At 31.7% G+C, this 17,086-nt stretch overlaps 1 protein-coding gene across 3 annotated transcripts in view; it reads right to left on the bottom strand.

Moving 5' to 3' along the window:
* LOC141283148 (low density lipoprotein receptor adapter protein 1) overlaps positions 1 to 17,086 on the bottom strand; it is a 54,056-nt gene that overhangs the window by 5,112 nt on the left and 31,858 nt on the right. For all 3 annotated transcript variants that reach the window (XM_073816425.1, XM_073816424.1, XM_073816423.1), the window contains exons 4-8: positions 6,846 to 6,960; positions 6,458 to 6,530; positions 5,955 to 6,035; positions 5,736 to 5,854; positions 4,034 to 4,068 (exon numbers count right to left, since the gene is read on the bottom strand). In XM_073816425.1, coding sequence (XP_073672526.1) covers positions 4,034 to 4,068; positions 5,736 to 5,854; positions 5,955 to 6,035; positions 6,458 to 6,530; positions 6,846 to 6,960 — 423 coding nt within the window. The remainder of the gene's footprint in view (positions 1 to 4,033; positions 4,069 to 5,735; positions 5,855 to 5,954; positions 6,036 to 6,457; positions 6,531 to 6,845; positions 6,961 to 17,086) is intronic.

Raw genomic sequence — 17,086 nt, 5'->3', positions numbered from 1 at the left:
AATGTTATGTTAATAATTCTAATTAATTAAAATATTTATTATAAAAAACAATAATTGAAAAATATTAATTTATTATATATTGTAATTTAAAATTTAATCTAATTACAGAACAGATTATACTTTTAAGAATTTTTTATAATTCTGTTCAATTAAATATATACATTTTAGAGATATGCATTATTATATGCTCATACAAATCGAAATAGTGAGTTAAACTAAAAAATCTACCAAAAATAAAACAAATAATGAAACAAAAAACACATTAAATAAAAAAATAATTGTACATTAATTGCATATGATTATAATTTTATATTAATTATTCTAATTAATTAAAATATTATTTATTATGAAACATGAATTTATAATTAAAATATAATAAGTAATATTTTATTAATGATTAATTATAATTTTCTATAATCTGACAGAACAGATTATACTTTCATATTAATAATTCTAATTAATTAAACATTATTAATAAAATATGAATTTATTATATTCTAATTATAAAATGAATCCAATGACAGAACATGTTATGTTATAATATTAATTCTAATTAATTAAAATGTTAATTTGGTATAATTTATTATAAAAAATATGAATGATTAACAAAATATTAATTTAAATTATCTAATTACAGTGCACATTATATACAAACATTTTAGATGAATAATTCAGTTTAATTAAACATTATAAAAATTCAAATAACAGAACGTATTTTAATTTCAGATTAATAATTTGAACGGATTAAAACTATTTATTTTCATGTTTTATAAAATATGTATTATTAATAAAATACTAATTTATTATATTCTGATTATACAATTATTAAAATATTAATTTGGTATCATTTATTATAAAAATATGAATAATTAGCAAAATATTAATTTATTATATTTTAATTAATATGCATCTAATTACAGAGCAGATTATTAATTATATAATTTTTAAATAATAATTCAGTTTAATAAAAAATATAAATGATAAAAATATGAATTATTATGTGCCCATACAAACAGAAATAGTGAGTTAAACTCAAAAATCTACCAAAAATAAAAACAAACAAAACACACACACATTAAATTAAAAAGGTACATTAATACCATGATTATAAATTTATATTAATAATTCTAATTAATTAAAATCTGTATTTATAATTTATTTTTATTAGTTATATTTTATTAATTACAATTTATTACAGAAACATTACCCATTAATGAAATATAAAGTTCTTATCTTTTTATATTCATTCAATATATTAATTGATGAAATAAAAATGAATGAATTATATTTAAATTATAAAATCCTAATGACAGAACAGATTATAATTTCAGTTTAATAATTTGAATTAATACAAAATATTTATCATGTTTTGTAAAATATGTACTGTTAATAAAATATTCAAAATTCATGTAATGACAGAACAGATTCTCTATTTGTTTTTGCCATTTTCACTGTTAATCTGGGTAATAAGCACATCATTATATTGGTCATTCTTGGTTATGTATCTAACAGCTTTAACTGTTCACAGAAGTTTGAATGAAGTCATTACAAACTCTTTACATGCAGTCTATGGATGCTAGCTAAACGTGAATAACTCCAACCTATCACTGCATTCATTTCCAAGGCTTTGTTTGAATTGATATTAATATCTGTGTATGGAGAGACACTCAGAATAAAATGATTCTCCAAGTCCATTAATCTGAAGCTGAGCCGCTGCCATTAATGTGTTTCAGCTCCTACTGTGTGCCCAATCTCGCTCCATCTTCACTTTATGAGACATAATGTCACACCTGAGGGAGCGCGAACACATGAACTGATTATATGAGGCAAATATTTTACAAATAGTTCCACATCAGCATACAGATGGCCTCAAAAACTAACCCACACATGGTTTACATGCTGGAACAAAACCCACATTCTCTATTTCTTGGTGTCTTTAAGGAAGCAAATCAACCCTTTCTCCTCTGGCTAATAAACAAAGAATTTTAGTGCATCTCAGGGGAAATCATCTCTTTTTAAATGCTGTATTCTCAGACATTTGCTGAGCCGCATTGCGGATGAAATAAACACAAGCGAAAAAATACCATTTAAACATTTGGGGTCAGTAAGATTTTTTTTCTTTTTTCCAAAAGAAATGAACACTTTTATTCAGCAGAGACTTTAAATTGATTAAAAACTGTCAGTACATTTATTAATTATTAAAGAAATACTAATTTATTATACAGTTCATTCAATGACAGCAAAGGTTATAATGTTAATAATAATTCAAATGAATTAAAATACTTTACTAATACTAATACTAATTTATGAAAAGTGTCAGTAAAGACGTTTATATTGTTAAAACAAGATTTTATGTAAAATAAATGCCGTTCTTTTGAGCTAAAAAGGATATTAGAATGATTTCTGTAGGAAGAAGACTGGAATGCTGAAAATTCAGCTTCCCATTAAAGAAATAAATTACATTTTTAAACGTATTCAAATACAAAACAGTTATTTTAACTTGTAATAATTTTTCCACAATATCACTATTTTTACTGTATTTCTAATCAAATAAATGCAGCCTGGGTGAGAATAAGAGGCATTTCCAAAAACATTATATTAATAACGTTATATTATTCATTTTAATATTAATTTAGTATAATTTATTATAAAATATGAATAACTAACAAAATATTAATTTATTATATTGTAATTAGAAAATGTATGTAATTACAGAGCATATTGTAAATTTAGATGAATAATTCAGTTTAATTACAAATATAAATAATAAAAAATATGAATTATTATATGCCCATGCAAACAGAAATAGTGAGTTAATCTCAAAAATCTAAAAGATTTTATTAAAACACACACACACACAAATAATAATTGTACATTAATAACATATGATTAGAATTCTATAATAATAATTATAATTAATTAAAATATTTATGTATTATAATTTAAATATAAAAACATGAATCATTAATAAAGTACCAATTTATTCGATTTTAATTATGAAATTAAAATAACAGAACAGATTATACTTTCATATTAATAATTAAAATTAATTCAACATTAATTATATAAAAAAAGATTTTTTAATAAAATACTAATTCATTATAATCTAATTATAAAATGCATCCAATGACAGAACAGGTTATAATGTTGAATTTAAAACATAATTAAAAGACTTTAAACTGAACAGCAACAAAAGCTACTAGAATGATTTCTGACACTGAAGACTGGAGTAATAGTGCTGAAAATTCAGCTTTGCATCACAGAAATAAATTACATTTTAAAATCTATTAAAATAGAAAATAGTAATTTTAACTTGTGATATATTTTTATTTACCGTATTTCTGGTTAAATAAATGAAACCTCGGTGAGAATAAGGCATCTTTCAAAAACATTTTATAATGTTATATTAATAATTCTAATCAATTATATAAATATGAAGAACTAACAAAACACTAATTTATTATATTTGAATTAGAAAATTCAATCTAATTACAGAGCAGATTATACTTTCATATTAATCCTAATGTAATATAATCTAATTATAAAATAAATAAAAAAATTGTAAAAAATAAAATTCATCCAATGACACAACAGGTTATAATGTTATATTAATAATTCAAATTAATTAAAAGACTTTAAATTGATTAAAAGTGTCAGTAAAGACATTTATAATGTTAAAACAAAATTGTATCTACTGTAAAAAATGCTCTTTTTTTGAACTAAAAAGAATATTAGAATGATTTTTGTAGGACCATGTGACTTTGAAGACTTGAGTAATTCAGCATTTTTTAGCTTTAAAATAGAAATCACTATTTAACTATTTGACAATATTACTATTTTTACTGTATTTCTGAACAAATGCAGCCTTGGTGAGCAGAAGAAGTGTCTTTTAAAAAACATCTTACAGACTCCAAACTTTTGAATGGTAGTGTAGATATTTTTTACTACCATGTGTATGTAAGTATATTTTAAAGCGCATGTTGTGATAAATAAGCGCTATATCTCCAAAAGACTCTATCCTAGAGGATCTTACCTTGAAAATGCATCATCGAGGCCATCTTCTGCATCCTGAAAATAAAAAAACACGGAATAACTACTTCTGGAAAACCATCACAGATCACATCTATATCATAAATTCATATAAATGCATAACCTCAGCACATGCACGCTGTAAAAACTTAATCTACAGTATCTTCTGTGACAGTCATTATTTGAGACCAGCAGACTGAAGTCCTAATTGGGTTTCACAACCTGCCTGAACAGTGAACGGAATTCAATCACGGCTGAAAAGTAATTAACAAAATCTTTTATAAAACAGGCCTTGGCAACTGAACTGGAATGGCCAGCTCTCCACCTAGTGGTCATGTATTTATTCAATAGTATTGTATTTAAGCAGAGAAAGCCACCTAGTGGTGACTATGTGCTATACCAACAGGACATACACAGCTGACTGACAATATAAGGGCAATTGGCCAATGGCAATACAGTAATTACTGCCTTGGCATGATGTTTGGTATCAAAACAACTGACCTTGTGCTGATACTCTGGACAATAGTGGCACTCTTTAAGCAAATTAATGAAAATGAGGATTCAAAAGACTAACTAGATTCAATGCCATTCAGGTTACCAGAAAGACTGCCTGGCATTTTAGTCATGTTTTAATCACATAATACAGGAATAAAATCCTGGAAAAGCACTACTAAATTACTAAATTAATGTCAGTAAGATTTTATTTTGTGAAACAAACGATTACTTTTTATTCGCATTTACACATTAAATTGACCAAAAGTGACAGTAAAGACATTTACTAAATATTTATGTTTTCCAAAAAATGCTTTTGAGCATATTAAAATGATTTCTAAGGGGTCATGTGACACTGAAGACTACAGTTGAGGTCAAAAGTTTTCATACACCTTGAAAAATCTGCAAAATCTTCATTTTTTTATTTTACCAAAATAAGAGGGATTATACAAAATGCATGTTATTTTTTTTTCATACTGACCTGAATAAGACATTTCACATAAAATGTTTACATATAGTCCACAAGAAAAAAATAATAGTTGAATTTATAAAAATGACCCAGTTCAAAAGTTTACATACACTTGATTCTTAATACTGTGTTGTTACCTGAATGATCCACAGTTGTTCATAAGTCCCTTGTTTGTTCTGAACAGTTAAACTGTCTGCTGCTCTTCAGAAAAATCCTTCAGGATTTTTGTGTATTTGAACCCTTTCCGACAATGACTGTATGATTTTGAGATCCATCTTTTCACACTGAGGACAACTGAGGGACTCATATCTAACTATTACAGAATGTTCAAACACTCACTGATGCTCCAGATGGGAAAAAAGCATGCAAAATAAGAAAAAAGTACACATTCATTCAGTTCAAAAGTTTTCACCCCCCAGCTCTTAATCCATTGTGTTTCCTTCCGGAGCATCAGTGAGCGTTTGAGTCCCTCAGTTGTCCTCAGTGTGAAAAGATGGATCTCATCTTTTATGTGAAATATATTATTCAGGTCAGTACTAAATAAACACTAACATGCATTTTGTATGATCCCTCTTTTTTGGTAAAATAATTTACATTTTGCAGACATTCTGAATGAGGGATGTAAACTTTTGATCTCAACTGTAGTGAGAATTGGTCCCTATACTAAAGAGTTACAAAAATCCTTCTAACCACAAACTTCTGAATGGTAGTGTATGATAAAAGTATAGAAAGGATGACAATGTACCCAGGAGTCATGTTTGATTGGTCGTCTCCTAGCGTTGCTGCGTGGAGATGGTGAAAGGAAGGAAGGGAAGAAGGGCTTCCTAAGTTTGTGCTCCATCAGAGCCTGAGTCTTCTCCTCTTCTGACACAAATAAAGAACAAAAATAAAGAACATTCTGATATAGTTAACAAAATTAAGACAGACATCCAGCAAACCATTGTGTTCAAACCAATAAATGTACCTGAAACACTGTTTGGTTCAGATTCAGGCTGAGATTCAGGGTCTGAACAGGTGTAGCATGTGCGAGTTTTCTTACTTTTGTCTGCAATGGGAAAATGAAGACACAGGAATATCTTCTGTTCATATATGTGACCATGGACCACAAAACCAGTCTTAAGTAGCACGGGTATATTTGTAGCAATAGCCAAAAAATACACTATATGTGTCTATATTTTTACTTTATGCCAAAAATCATTAGGATATTAGAATCATGTTTCATGAAGATATTTTGTACTTAATATTTGATTAGTAATATGCATTGCTAAGAACTTCTAAAGACGATTGTCTCAATATTGGATTTTTTTGCACCCTCAGATTCCAGATTTTCAAATAGCTCGGCCAAATGTATTCCTACCCCAACAAACCATTCACCAATGGAAAGCTTATGTATGAATCTCAGTTGACCCTTATGACTGGTTTTGTGGTCCAAGGTCACATATCTATGCAAAGTGCAAAAATTCTTACCTTCCTGTGCGATCTCCCACAGATCCAGAGCAACTTTGAAAGCTTGTGCAACTGTCAGAGTCACAGCCTGAGCCTGTGGAGGACACGTGATTGCACAAAATCAAAGAGAGCTGGCTGAGATTTTGAAGTGTCATGCTCTCCTCCACTAGATGGCGCTAGATATCAACTATACATAGGGATTTAAGAGAACGACTGGTTTGCACAATAACAGTTTGTCAAATATAACTCAAAAACTGTAGCAAGAGAAAAGTAATAAGCTGGCCACACAGCAAGGCGACGAAGGATTACGAAACTTTACATGAAAAAGAATAGATAGATAGATAGATAGATAGATAGATAGATAGATAGATAGATAGATAGATAGATAGATAGATAGATAGATACTTACTATTTTCTTTTTTTGGCACAGGTAGGCATGGCACTCCAGAGTTTCATTGAACTGGCTTTGGGAGACGTAGGCAAAGACCTTATCCTGAGTTTTGTCTGTTGTGCAGTAAGATATTCTGCAGAGGCAAGAAATACAAGCTTTTTACTGTTTATTCCATAAAGACTCATATAATCAAATAACATTTCTGGGAATCTATGGGTGAACTGTAATAAGACTTTCTGTAGCCAAACAGTTCTGTCATCATTATTCCAAAATTGTATTTCCTTTATTTCTGCTGTGGAACACTGTAGAATAATAATAATAATAATTCTGGAGAATGTTTACACTGCTCTCTTCCATTTAATGACAGTTCAGAAAGAAAATCATTCTTTCTGAAAACATTTGTTGATCTTTTGTTTTAAAAGAACCAACTGAAATTTAAGATGTTATTCTTTAAATAAAATCATGTTGTGGTCAGCATTCAAATTCAATGACAATTGAATTATGACAAAGGTTTAAAGCGCATTTTACAAGATATTATTTTACAAGTAATGTAAGTCTCAGTTGTTCCTAGAATGTGTCTGTGAAGTTTCAGCTCAAAATACCCCACAGATCATTCATCATATCATTTTGAAAATGCCTATTTTGAGTGGAAGCAGAAACACTGTTTTCATGCATGGCTCTTTAAATGCAAATTAGCTGCTTCTCCCCGCCCCTTTTCCACAATAGAGCTGTGCCCATAGACTGTAAAAAATATGGACGTAGGATCCGTGACGTCACCCGTAGGATTCTGAAGCGCTATTTTGAAGCCTAAAGTGGGCGGGAGTCGGCCGTCGCCATCTTGGAATCGCGTCACCGCGCGTCACTCCCGGATAATCAAAAATGGGCAAAAAGGCGGGACGTGGGTGGAGCTTGTTGCTGAAACCACGCCCGCCTAGCGCGACAGTGGTGAGAGCAGCGGCAATCCCCCTGTCACTCAAGTGACCACGCCCTTAATTATGCAGAACTTTAAGGCTTAATATAACTTAAACGGATGAGTTATAAAAAAAATTCACCCCCCTCACAGTTGACATGAAGGGCAAAACTAGCTATATAGACCAAAACCATTTTTTGAACCAGGCTGTAAACATACTTTTTTCTGCTGTAAAGTTGGGCATTTTAACATGGAGAGTCAATGGGACTGACTCCCTTTTGCAGCCAGTCTCTAGCGGCCAGTCGATGAATTGCAGTTTAAGTCACTTCCGTGTTGGTTTCAATAGAGAGAGCGGGAGGTTGCCCCTTGGCTGTGCCCTTACAGCTCATAACCAGTGTTGCCAAGTCTGCGATTTTCCCGCAGAATTGGGCTAATTTAATACTGTTGCCGTGGGTTGTTTTTCTTGTCCGTGGGTTGAAGCGATGCCAATAATGTGATATTTATCCCCTGGAATGCGAATTTTACCAGGGACTCCCGCCAAAAAAACGTGTATTTTACCCCATGGAATGCAATTTTTTTTTATGTGGGATCCCCCTCGAAATGTGATTGGGCTAGTTTTGAGTAGCAATTAGGTGGTTTTGTTGTGAAAACTAACTCAGATACTCTGCCAAAAACATTTGGTTTACATTATCATGTCTATCTCACTAAAATTGTCTGTTTTAAACCATACCAGTTTTAACTTATGATATATAGTTTTCTGAGCTCACACATGCAAAGCACGCGCAAAGAAAGCTGTTGTCAGACGCTGGCGTGTGAGTACTAAACTAACTTCTCTTTCATGTCTTATTGCGCTTAAACTGTCAAATACACACAAGCTTCTATTAAAAACACACAGGAGTAACAAAAACAGTCGGTTATGTCTGTGAAGGTACACAGTTGGGAAAGAAATTGCATGTTTATATAAGATCTGTGTGGCAGCAGCGTAATATACAGTAAATAAATCAATCAATCCACAGCTCTCGTCTCCTCTGAGGCTGGGACTCTAAATAGTGTTTTGTGCTCATCTGTGCAGCCAAATAAAGAACAGTTGGCATGCTTTGCTCAAACTTTTGCCATGGTGTGGAACTGGTGTACAAAAGGATGGCACACTGGGCGGAAAAGTACAGTTTAAGGGGCGGTAATATTATAAGAAGATCCCCTTTCTACATCACGGGGGAAGCGAAATCTGAGCGGCTTGTTGTTTCACAAGCTTGCAGAGAAAGGCTTACCAAACAAAGTCAGGTATTCTGGGTTGGTAGATGCACCGGGGACCCAATTATAGCACTTAAACACGGAAAAAGTCAGATTTTCATGATGTCACCTTTAATTTTAGGTTTTATTTGTTCCGCTAGGCTGCCATAATATCCTGTCAATCTATAAACGTTAGTTTTATATTTATTTTATTGCATTTAGTTTTTGTAAAGAGTGCCAAAGATCAACAACTAATAACAGCCAATGTAAATCTCAGATATATCAGACACGCTTATAATTGAAATGTAATAGAGAATGGATTTTGAACATCATTTTAGGAAAAGGAAAGAAATTTAGGGCACCACCCCCAAAGTGCTTTTGTAAAATAATGAGATACATTAAACAAAGACCGGAGGAAGACAGAGCTCTGATCTCACTTCATCTACAATTGTTAGTGCACTGCTTCTGATGCACGACCTAAATAGAAATGCCCAAGACTCTCTATTCCCTTTCTCCCTCCCCTTTCTGTCTCTGAACATGGGGGGTGTGGTGAATTATCATTTATTCCAGTCTGTGGTGCATCGCACACTTTCATTATTGAAGGGCGAAAAGCTGAGAGGGAAGGAAACTGTAAATGGCCTGAATGTAGCTTGTTTGTAGCTTTATTTAAACACAATGAAAGATGTGGGATATTTTATCCTAAACAAACTAACTATACTGACAAGAATGTCTCAGTCATTGCTTTCATGGAACTCAAGTAGTAAGTTTAGTAAGTAACTCCATGGACAAAACAAGCACTTATATTCGTTTTACATATTTGCGTTACAATCCTTGAATTTGATTGGTTGCGTGGCATTACATGTAGTCCAACAAAACGGTTTCTATTGCTCCACTTGTACGTGTTTGTGAGTCCTATACAAGTGGAATTTGTTTAAAAGCTGTCTTTTTTTTTATCTGTATGATATACATTAATTATACACATATTCATATGTGAGTCATTGAATTATTCATGCAACTGATTTGTATAAAATCACCAAATTATTCAGGAACAAAATGCCACTATTAAGTTGCATGTGTTCGTTTGCAACAATTTTCATTGTAATAAAGTAACTGGCAATACTGTGTTTAAAATTTAAGATATTTATAAGATATTAATTGAACTGTTTTTTTATTGTCAGTGTGTTTTCAGACAAATGCACTCTACTGTATATGAATGAGAAACATAAGGTGCAACATTTGAAATAAATTGAATCCAGGCAAATGGAAAAGCAGAGACACAATAAAGTAGCGACGTACGGTCAAACAAAAAACTATTCAGACACCAGATCATTTTTTCTATTTTTTACTAGTGGGTGCAGGACACTATGGTTCATTTATGCAAGTGAGGATAGCAAAATAAAGTACCCAAAATTCTTCATAGAGTGGACTTCCCAGTAAAACCGATCAAAATTTGGGACCAACCATTTTGCTTAACTGTTTTTTTTTTTATTGCTAAAGCGTCCTTTTTACACCTCAGACTGAAAAAAAAATTAAGCATTGCTTGTTAAGTGGTCGACAAAGTATTAGTAGTTGTGTAAATATAACAGTTGTCTGAATTTTTGGTATTGTAATCCATTACATACCTTTCTATCAAAGTTATCCGACATTATCCAAATTAATTTGTTTCGGCACAGTTTAACTCTTGAGTTCTTGTCATATTTTATTACTAAACTATAGGGAATAAACTGTGATAATGTGAGAAATGTTGAATGTGTCTGAATAGATTTTGATTTGACTGTACATAGAAATGAGTGAAGCCTTAGCATGAAAGCTTTCTGCTTTTGGAGCCTTTATGCAAGGAGCCGACACACGCTTGTTAAATTTTAACAAATGTAAATGGAGTCTTAGTCAGGACATATACAGTACAATGTACAGAGAAAAAATGAGGGTTTTTATGTAAGCAACTCAAGGGTAACAAACATGACCTAGTGGCTTTGACTAACTTTTCCAAACAATTCTGATATCAATGCAATGCAAAGCAATTATTACTGTATTTATTGTTATATATACATACACAAATGGATATTTGTTTAATTTTATTTAATTTTTTATACATTTACAATATAATTATGTGTTTATTTATTTAATATAATTTAAGTTAAATATTATTTTAATTAACTAGACAGTTTATTTAAAAAAATTTATATTTCTATTTCTATACATCTATAAAACATTACATTTAAATAAATGTAGATATTTAAAACGTATCAAAGAAAAAAAATTACTGTAAGCATTCAAGTAATTTCAAGCAATTGATTGCTTTCCAAAAAATATTATTTTGGACAGTTTATTTAAAAATAAATGTTAATTTAATATTATATTTGCGTCAAAGATTAAAAAGGGTTTAAGCATAAAAACAGTAAGTGTAATACTGCTTTAAATTGTTGTTTTTCCAAGAAAAAAAGAAAAAGTTTTTAATTTAATTGCATTCTGAGCAATAAATATCATAAATGTTTTCCTAATTTACAGAAGACACTTTCATTCAGTGTAACAATCTTGTCAGGCATATTTACAATAAAAATCAATTTATGACACATTAAAAGACATTTTTTTTTTATTTGCCACTACCCTAGGTTTTGCCCATTTCAGTAAGAATTTTTTACTCATTTAAAACACAATAAAATGTAATATGCTCCCTTATTCTTTTATATATTTTAATATGTTCAAGTCAGAATAAGCATGTTGTTTGAATTTTACATAATTATTGTAAAAATTCAATATTCAATATTTCAATTAAATGTTGACATTTGAACATCTTGACGTATATACATATATAAACACTGAATTTAAATAAACAAATGTAGATATATAAAATTAAATATAAAATGTATGAAAACAGTCTGTGAATACAGAAAAAAAGAAGCTCTTTCTTATTTTAGCATTGGCAGTGTTTGTATTGGCAGGACCACATCTCCATCAGCGATGCCCTACAGGCTCCCCTTTACACATTACAGTGGAGTATGACATTCCCAGAATGGGAAAAAAGCCAAAGTGGGGTTTAATCTTTTCATGAACTCTCATATAGTTAATGCGGGACCATAGCAAATCCTATTACACAAATCACTGTGCAAGATTTATGAAAATAAAGTCTTGCACACAAATATAGATGTTTTCTTTTCACGAGACAAGCTGGCAATAGTGAAACTGATGTGTGTATTTGGATAAAAAGCCAAATAAACTCACTACATTGCAGTGAGCATTGACGGAAATGAAACAAAAGACCCAGAATGCCCTTCAAACCTTTACAACTTCTGATGTAATAAGGCTGACAGCTCCTACTGAGCTTAGACAAACAACATCATCTCATATTTTTCACTAAAAATAGAACGGCTGTGTTTTTTCCCCTTCATTATTTGTATATTTGGCTGTGGAGAGGGGGATGGGAGTCAAAGGAGTGAGTAAAGATGAGGAGAAGTATTCATATCATCAGCGCTAATGTGTTTCCTTCTTTTCAAACCCCACCACTTCATTCAAAATGCTCTCAATTTCATTGCTGTCAGTGAAAAGGCACAGAATACCCATGATTCTGTTCATCACCCTCCAAATGGCTGTCCAAAACCCCCTCAGGGTCTGGGTTGAAAAAGCATTTATTATAGCATTCCGACTGAACTCTGATTTCACGGTCCCCTGGTACTTGTGTTTATTCTCCAGCCTCCTTTGAAAGTCAAACTGAGGCTGTATGATCAAAGTGTACACTGATTACATTCTGCCGTGTAAGACGCTTCGCTCCAGGCTGTTTTTCTTGTATCCTGAGGTGTGCTTTATACCTGGATCAGGCCAATAGTACACTGTAAAAAATAAGCAGAAGCTTAGTTCTGTGGAGAGCAGTTTGTCCTGCTAGTGAGCTCTCAGCATTTCTCTGTCTTACACAGGAATCCATATGCCACCACACTACATAGCCAGAATCCCACAGAGCAACTCTGAAGGGTGCAGGCAGGACGGTCCCAGAGATGGAGGAGTTCCAGGTGCAAGGACAGAGTGTTTTGTTGCAGACCTCATGCTCTGCTGGCATACATTGCAAAATCATTAATAAAAATTAATTGGTATATTTGTCTTTATTACCAGTGAAAAATATCGAAATATCCTTTAAACAAACACATTTAAACTCAGAGAACATATCTTACCCATTTGGAAAATATATATTTTTGGATACAAAATCGTATTTGCGAGAAAAAAATCAGAACTGTGAGAAAAAAAATCATAATTACGAGACACAATCTTGTATTGCAAGAAAAAGTCAGAATGGCAAGTTTTTATCTCGCAATTCTAAAAAAAAAAAAAAAGTCAATTGCGAGATGTACACTATTTTTTCTTTGTTTCTCGCAATTGCGAGTTTATATCACAGTTCTGAGAAAAGTCAGAATTGCAAGTTTGTATTACGCAAACAATTTTTATTTTCTTTAGTTCTTGCAATTGTGAGAAATTTCTGAGAAGAATCAATTTGAGAGATGTAATTTGTTTTCTTTATTTCTCGCAATTGTTGATATCACACAATTCAGAGAAAATAAGTCAGAATTGCAATATTTAAACTCGTATTTGTGAGAAAAGTCAGAATTACGAGTTTTTATCTTGTAATTTTAAGAAAAAAGTCAGAATGCGTGGAAAAAAGTCAGAATTGCGAGATACAAACTCGTATTTGCCAGAAAGAAAAAAAAAAACAGAATTGAGAGTTTTTAAAAAGAAAGGAAGAGAAAGGAGGTGAAGTGAGGCCAAGTATGGTGACCCATACTAGGAATTTGTGCTCTGCATTTAACCCATCCAAGTGCACACACACAGTAGTGAACACACACACACCGTGAACACACACCCGGAGCAGTGGGCAGCCATTGCAGCCATTTTGCCCGGGGAGCGGTGCCTTGCTCAAGGGACTCACCTCAGTCGTGGTATTGAGGGTGGAGAGAGTGCTGTACATTCACTCCCCCCACCTACAATCCCTGCCAGACCTGAGACTCGAACCTGCAACCTCTGGGTTACATGTCCGACTCTCTAACCATTAGGCCACGGCTGCCCCGTAATTCTGAGAAAAGGTAATTGCGAGATGTAAACATTTTTTTATTTATTTCTCACAATTGTGAGTTTATATTACACAATTCTGAGAAAAAAGTCAGAATTGCAAGGTTTTATTTTTGTAATTTTGAGAAAAAAGTCAGTTGTGAGAAGTCAAATTGTGAGATACAAACTCGCATTTCTGAGGAAAAAAATCAGAATTGTGAGAAAATAGTCAAAATTGCAAGATACAAATTCGTATTTGTGATGGGAAAAAAAAGTCAGAATTGCAAGAAAAAAGTCAGAATTGTGAGAGAAAAGTCAGAATTTCGAGTTTTTATCTTGGAATTCTGAGAAAAGTCAATTGTGAGATGTAAACAATTTTTTTCTTTATTTCTCACAATTGTGAATTTATATTGCAATTTTGAGAAAAAAAGTCAGAATTGCAAGATACAAACTCGTATTTGTGAGAAAAAAGTCAGAATTGGGAGAAAAAAGTCAGATTTATGAGAAAAAAGTCAGAATTGCAAGAAAAAAGTCAGAATTCTGAGAAAAAGGTCAGAATTGCAAGAAAAAAGTCAGAATTCTGAGAGAAAAGTCAGAACTGCAAGACAAACTTCAGAAGCAAGAAAAAATTCTGAGAAAAAAAAGCAATTGTGATATGTAAATTATTTTTTTTATTTTTTTCTCACAATTGTGAATTTGTATCACAATTTTGAGAAAAAAGTCAGAATTGGAAGAAAAAAGTCAGAATTCTGAGAAAAAAGCAATTGCGAGATGTAAATAATTTTTCCTTTATTTTAAAAAGTCAGAATTGCAAGATACAAACTCGTATTTGTGAGAAAAAAGTCTGAATTGTGAGAAAAAGTCTGAATTGTGAGAAAAAGTCAGAATTGCGAGATACAAACTTGTATTTGCAAGAAAAAGGTCAGAATTGGGAGAAAAAAGTCAAAATTATGAGAGAAAAGTCAAATTGTAAGGTACAAACTCGTATTTGTGAGAAAAAAAATCTGAATTGCGAGATACAAACTCGTATTTGCAAGAGAAAAAAGTCAGAATTGCGAGAACAAAGTCAGAATTATGTGATACAAACTAGTATTTGCAAAAAAAAAAAAAATCAGAATTGCCAGTTTTTATCTTGGAATTCTAAGAAAAAAGTCAATTGCAAGACGTAAACGTTTTTTTTTTCTTTATGTAATTGTGAGTTTATTTCACACAATTCTAAGAAGAAAAGTCAGAATTGTGAGTTAGTATTATGGAATTCTGAGAAAAAAAGTAAATTGCGAGAAACATGATTGTGAGAAGGTCAGAACTAGGGCTGTTCAATATGGACAAAATAATCATATTGCGATTTTTTGAACGAATATTGCGATTGCGATTTTATTTGCGATTTTGGCAACTGTTTTTGCTTTTTCAAACAAGCCACATACATACATTCATACATTCACTCAATAAAATAGTATTACGTTTAATAAACAAAACTGTTGTAAAATTGTCTTTAAAACAGACAACATAAAATAAATTAGCCATGTTACTTTTTTTCCCGGTACTTTAGCCTACTTTGTGTAATAACGAAAACATTCATTTCAGTGGAAAAATAAGTCCAAAACTCTCTATTTTAACATTTTGAGGGCTCTACAATCTTTTGCTTTTTTTTTTTTTTTTAAGAAATTCTTATGTGCTTTAATTTTTCTGATAATCAAAAAGCATAAACATTTATTTATTTTTAATCAAATGAAAAATAAACCCTTTTAATTTTTGGCAAACAAACAGAAGTTTACTGTTAAAATCAATACATGGAAGAAAAATTATATTCAGTTTAAAACGTTTAAATAATAATTGTAGTGTTTTTTCTACAATTAAGTGGTTAATCTTGTTGTAATATTTATTTTTTTACCATATATATTGTTTTATGTATGTTTTGTACATTATACTGTACAAAAGTAATACAAGACTAATATTGATCTGTTTCATGTTAAACCGTACTTTTATTTTGACAAGTTGCCGTGAAGTTTCTGTGTGTACAGTATGATATGATGCTAGTTTTCTCAAATGAAACGGTAAAAGTGACACTCACAGCAGCTTTGGAGATTGAGTTTATCTGTTCATGTTAGATGCAAATGCCAAAAATTTGAGGGAGCTTCACGAGTGCTTCAGTATGCATGTAGTAAAAAAAAATAAAAAATAAAAAACGCGTCTCTGCCATTCATACATACAGCAAACGGCAAACGGAACATGCAGGATTCATATTAAAACTGTCTTTTTGCATTTCAGTTTTCACAGACACTAGTCCATATCGCGATTTGAATTAAGTGACAGACCAACTTTTGATTTATTCATCCAAAAATCAACGAATTCCGTGGCATTTCGCGCTATAGTAAATTCGGTTTTTATGAATGGGGGTGGTAGATAAAATTGCAGCCTTATGCGGTTTAGAAATTGCATGTGCTTAAATCGCGATTTTTTTGCGATTGCGATTAATTGCACAGCCCTAGTCAGAACTGTGAGATATAAAGTCACAGTTACTTTTTCTGTATTTTTTTTTTTCAGTGGTGAAAACGGGCTTCCATAATTAAAAACTAAATGTAAAAGAGAGGCAGGGAGGGTATGTGTGGTGTATTATTATGAGGAAATGAGAGCGAGGGAAAGGACAAATAGAGGAAAGAATGAGCGAGTAGCAAGGATGTAGAATAAGTTTTGTTACGGGAGAGGATTAAAAAGATGGGTGATTCCCGTGACTGTGTCTCTGGTGTAGCTGATAAGGAGGATCAGCATGGGGGCTCCTCTCATGCCCACTGAATAACACACCTCCCCTCAACAGACGGTATGATACAGACAAGATGCACCACAACCTCTTGCATCAACATTTGTTTGACATACTCAAATGTTAATGAATTACCGGTTAGTGATCTCACTGCAGAATCCATGTTGTTCCACAGACACTGACCCACTAAAAATCTTTAAACAATTGATTTGGAGCGAATGGAGTAGGAAGGCTTATTCCAATAATTGACTCAATGGTTTTTTAGTATTCTGAGAACATACAAAACAAAAATAACAAACAGGTCCAGCACAGGTTTTGTGATATAGGTCT

Source organism: Garra rufa, chromosome 13 (genome assembly GCF_049309525.1).
Source record: "Garra rufa chromosome 13, GarRuf1.0, whole genome shotgun sequence".
Taxonomy (NCBI): domain Eukaryota; kingdom Metazoa; phylum Chordata; class Actinopteri; order Cypriniformes; family Cyprinidae; genus Garra; species Garra rufa.
This window is presented reverse-complemented; position numbering and strand designations above follow the sequence as displayed.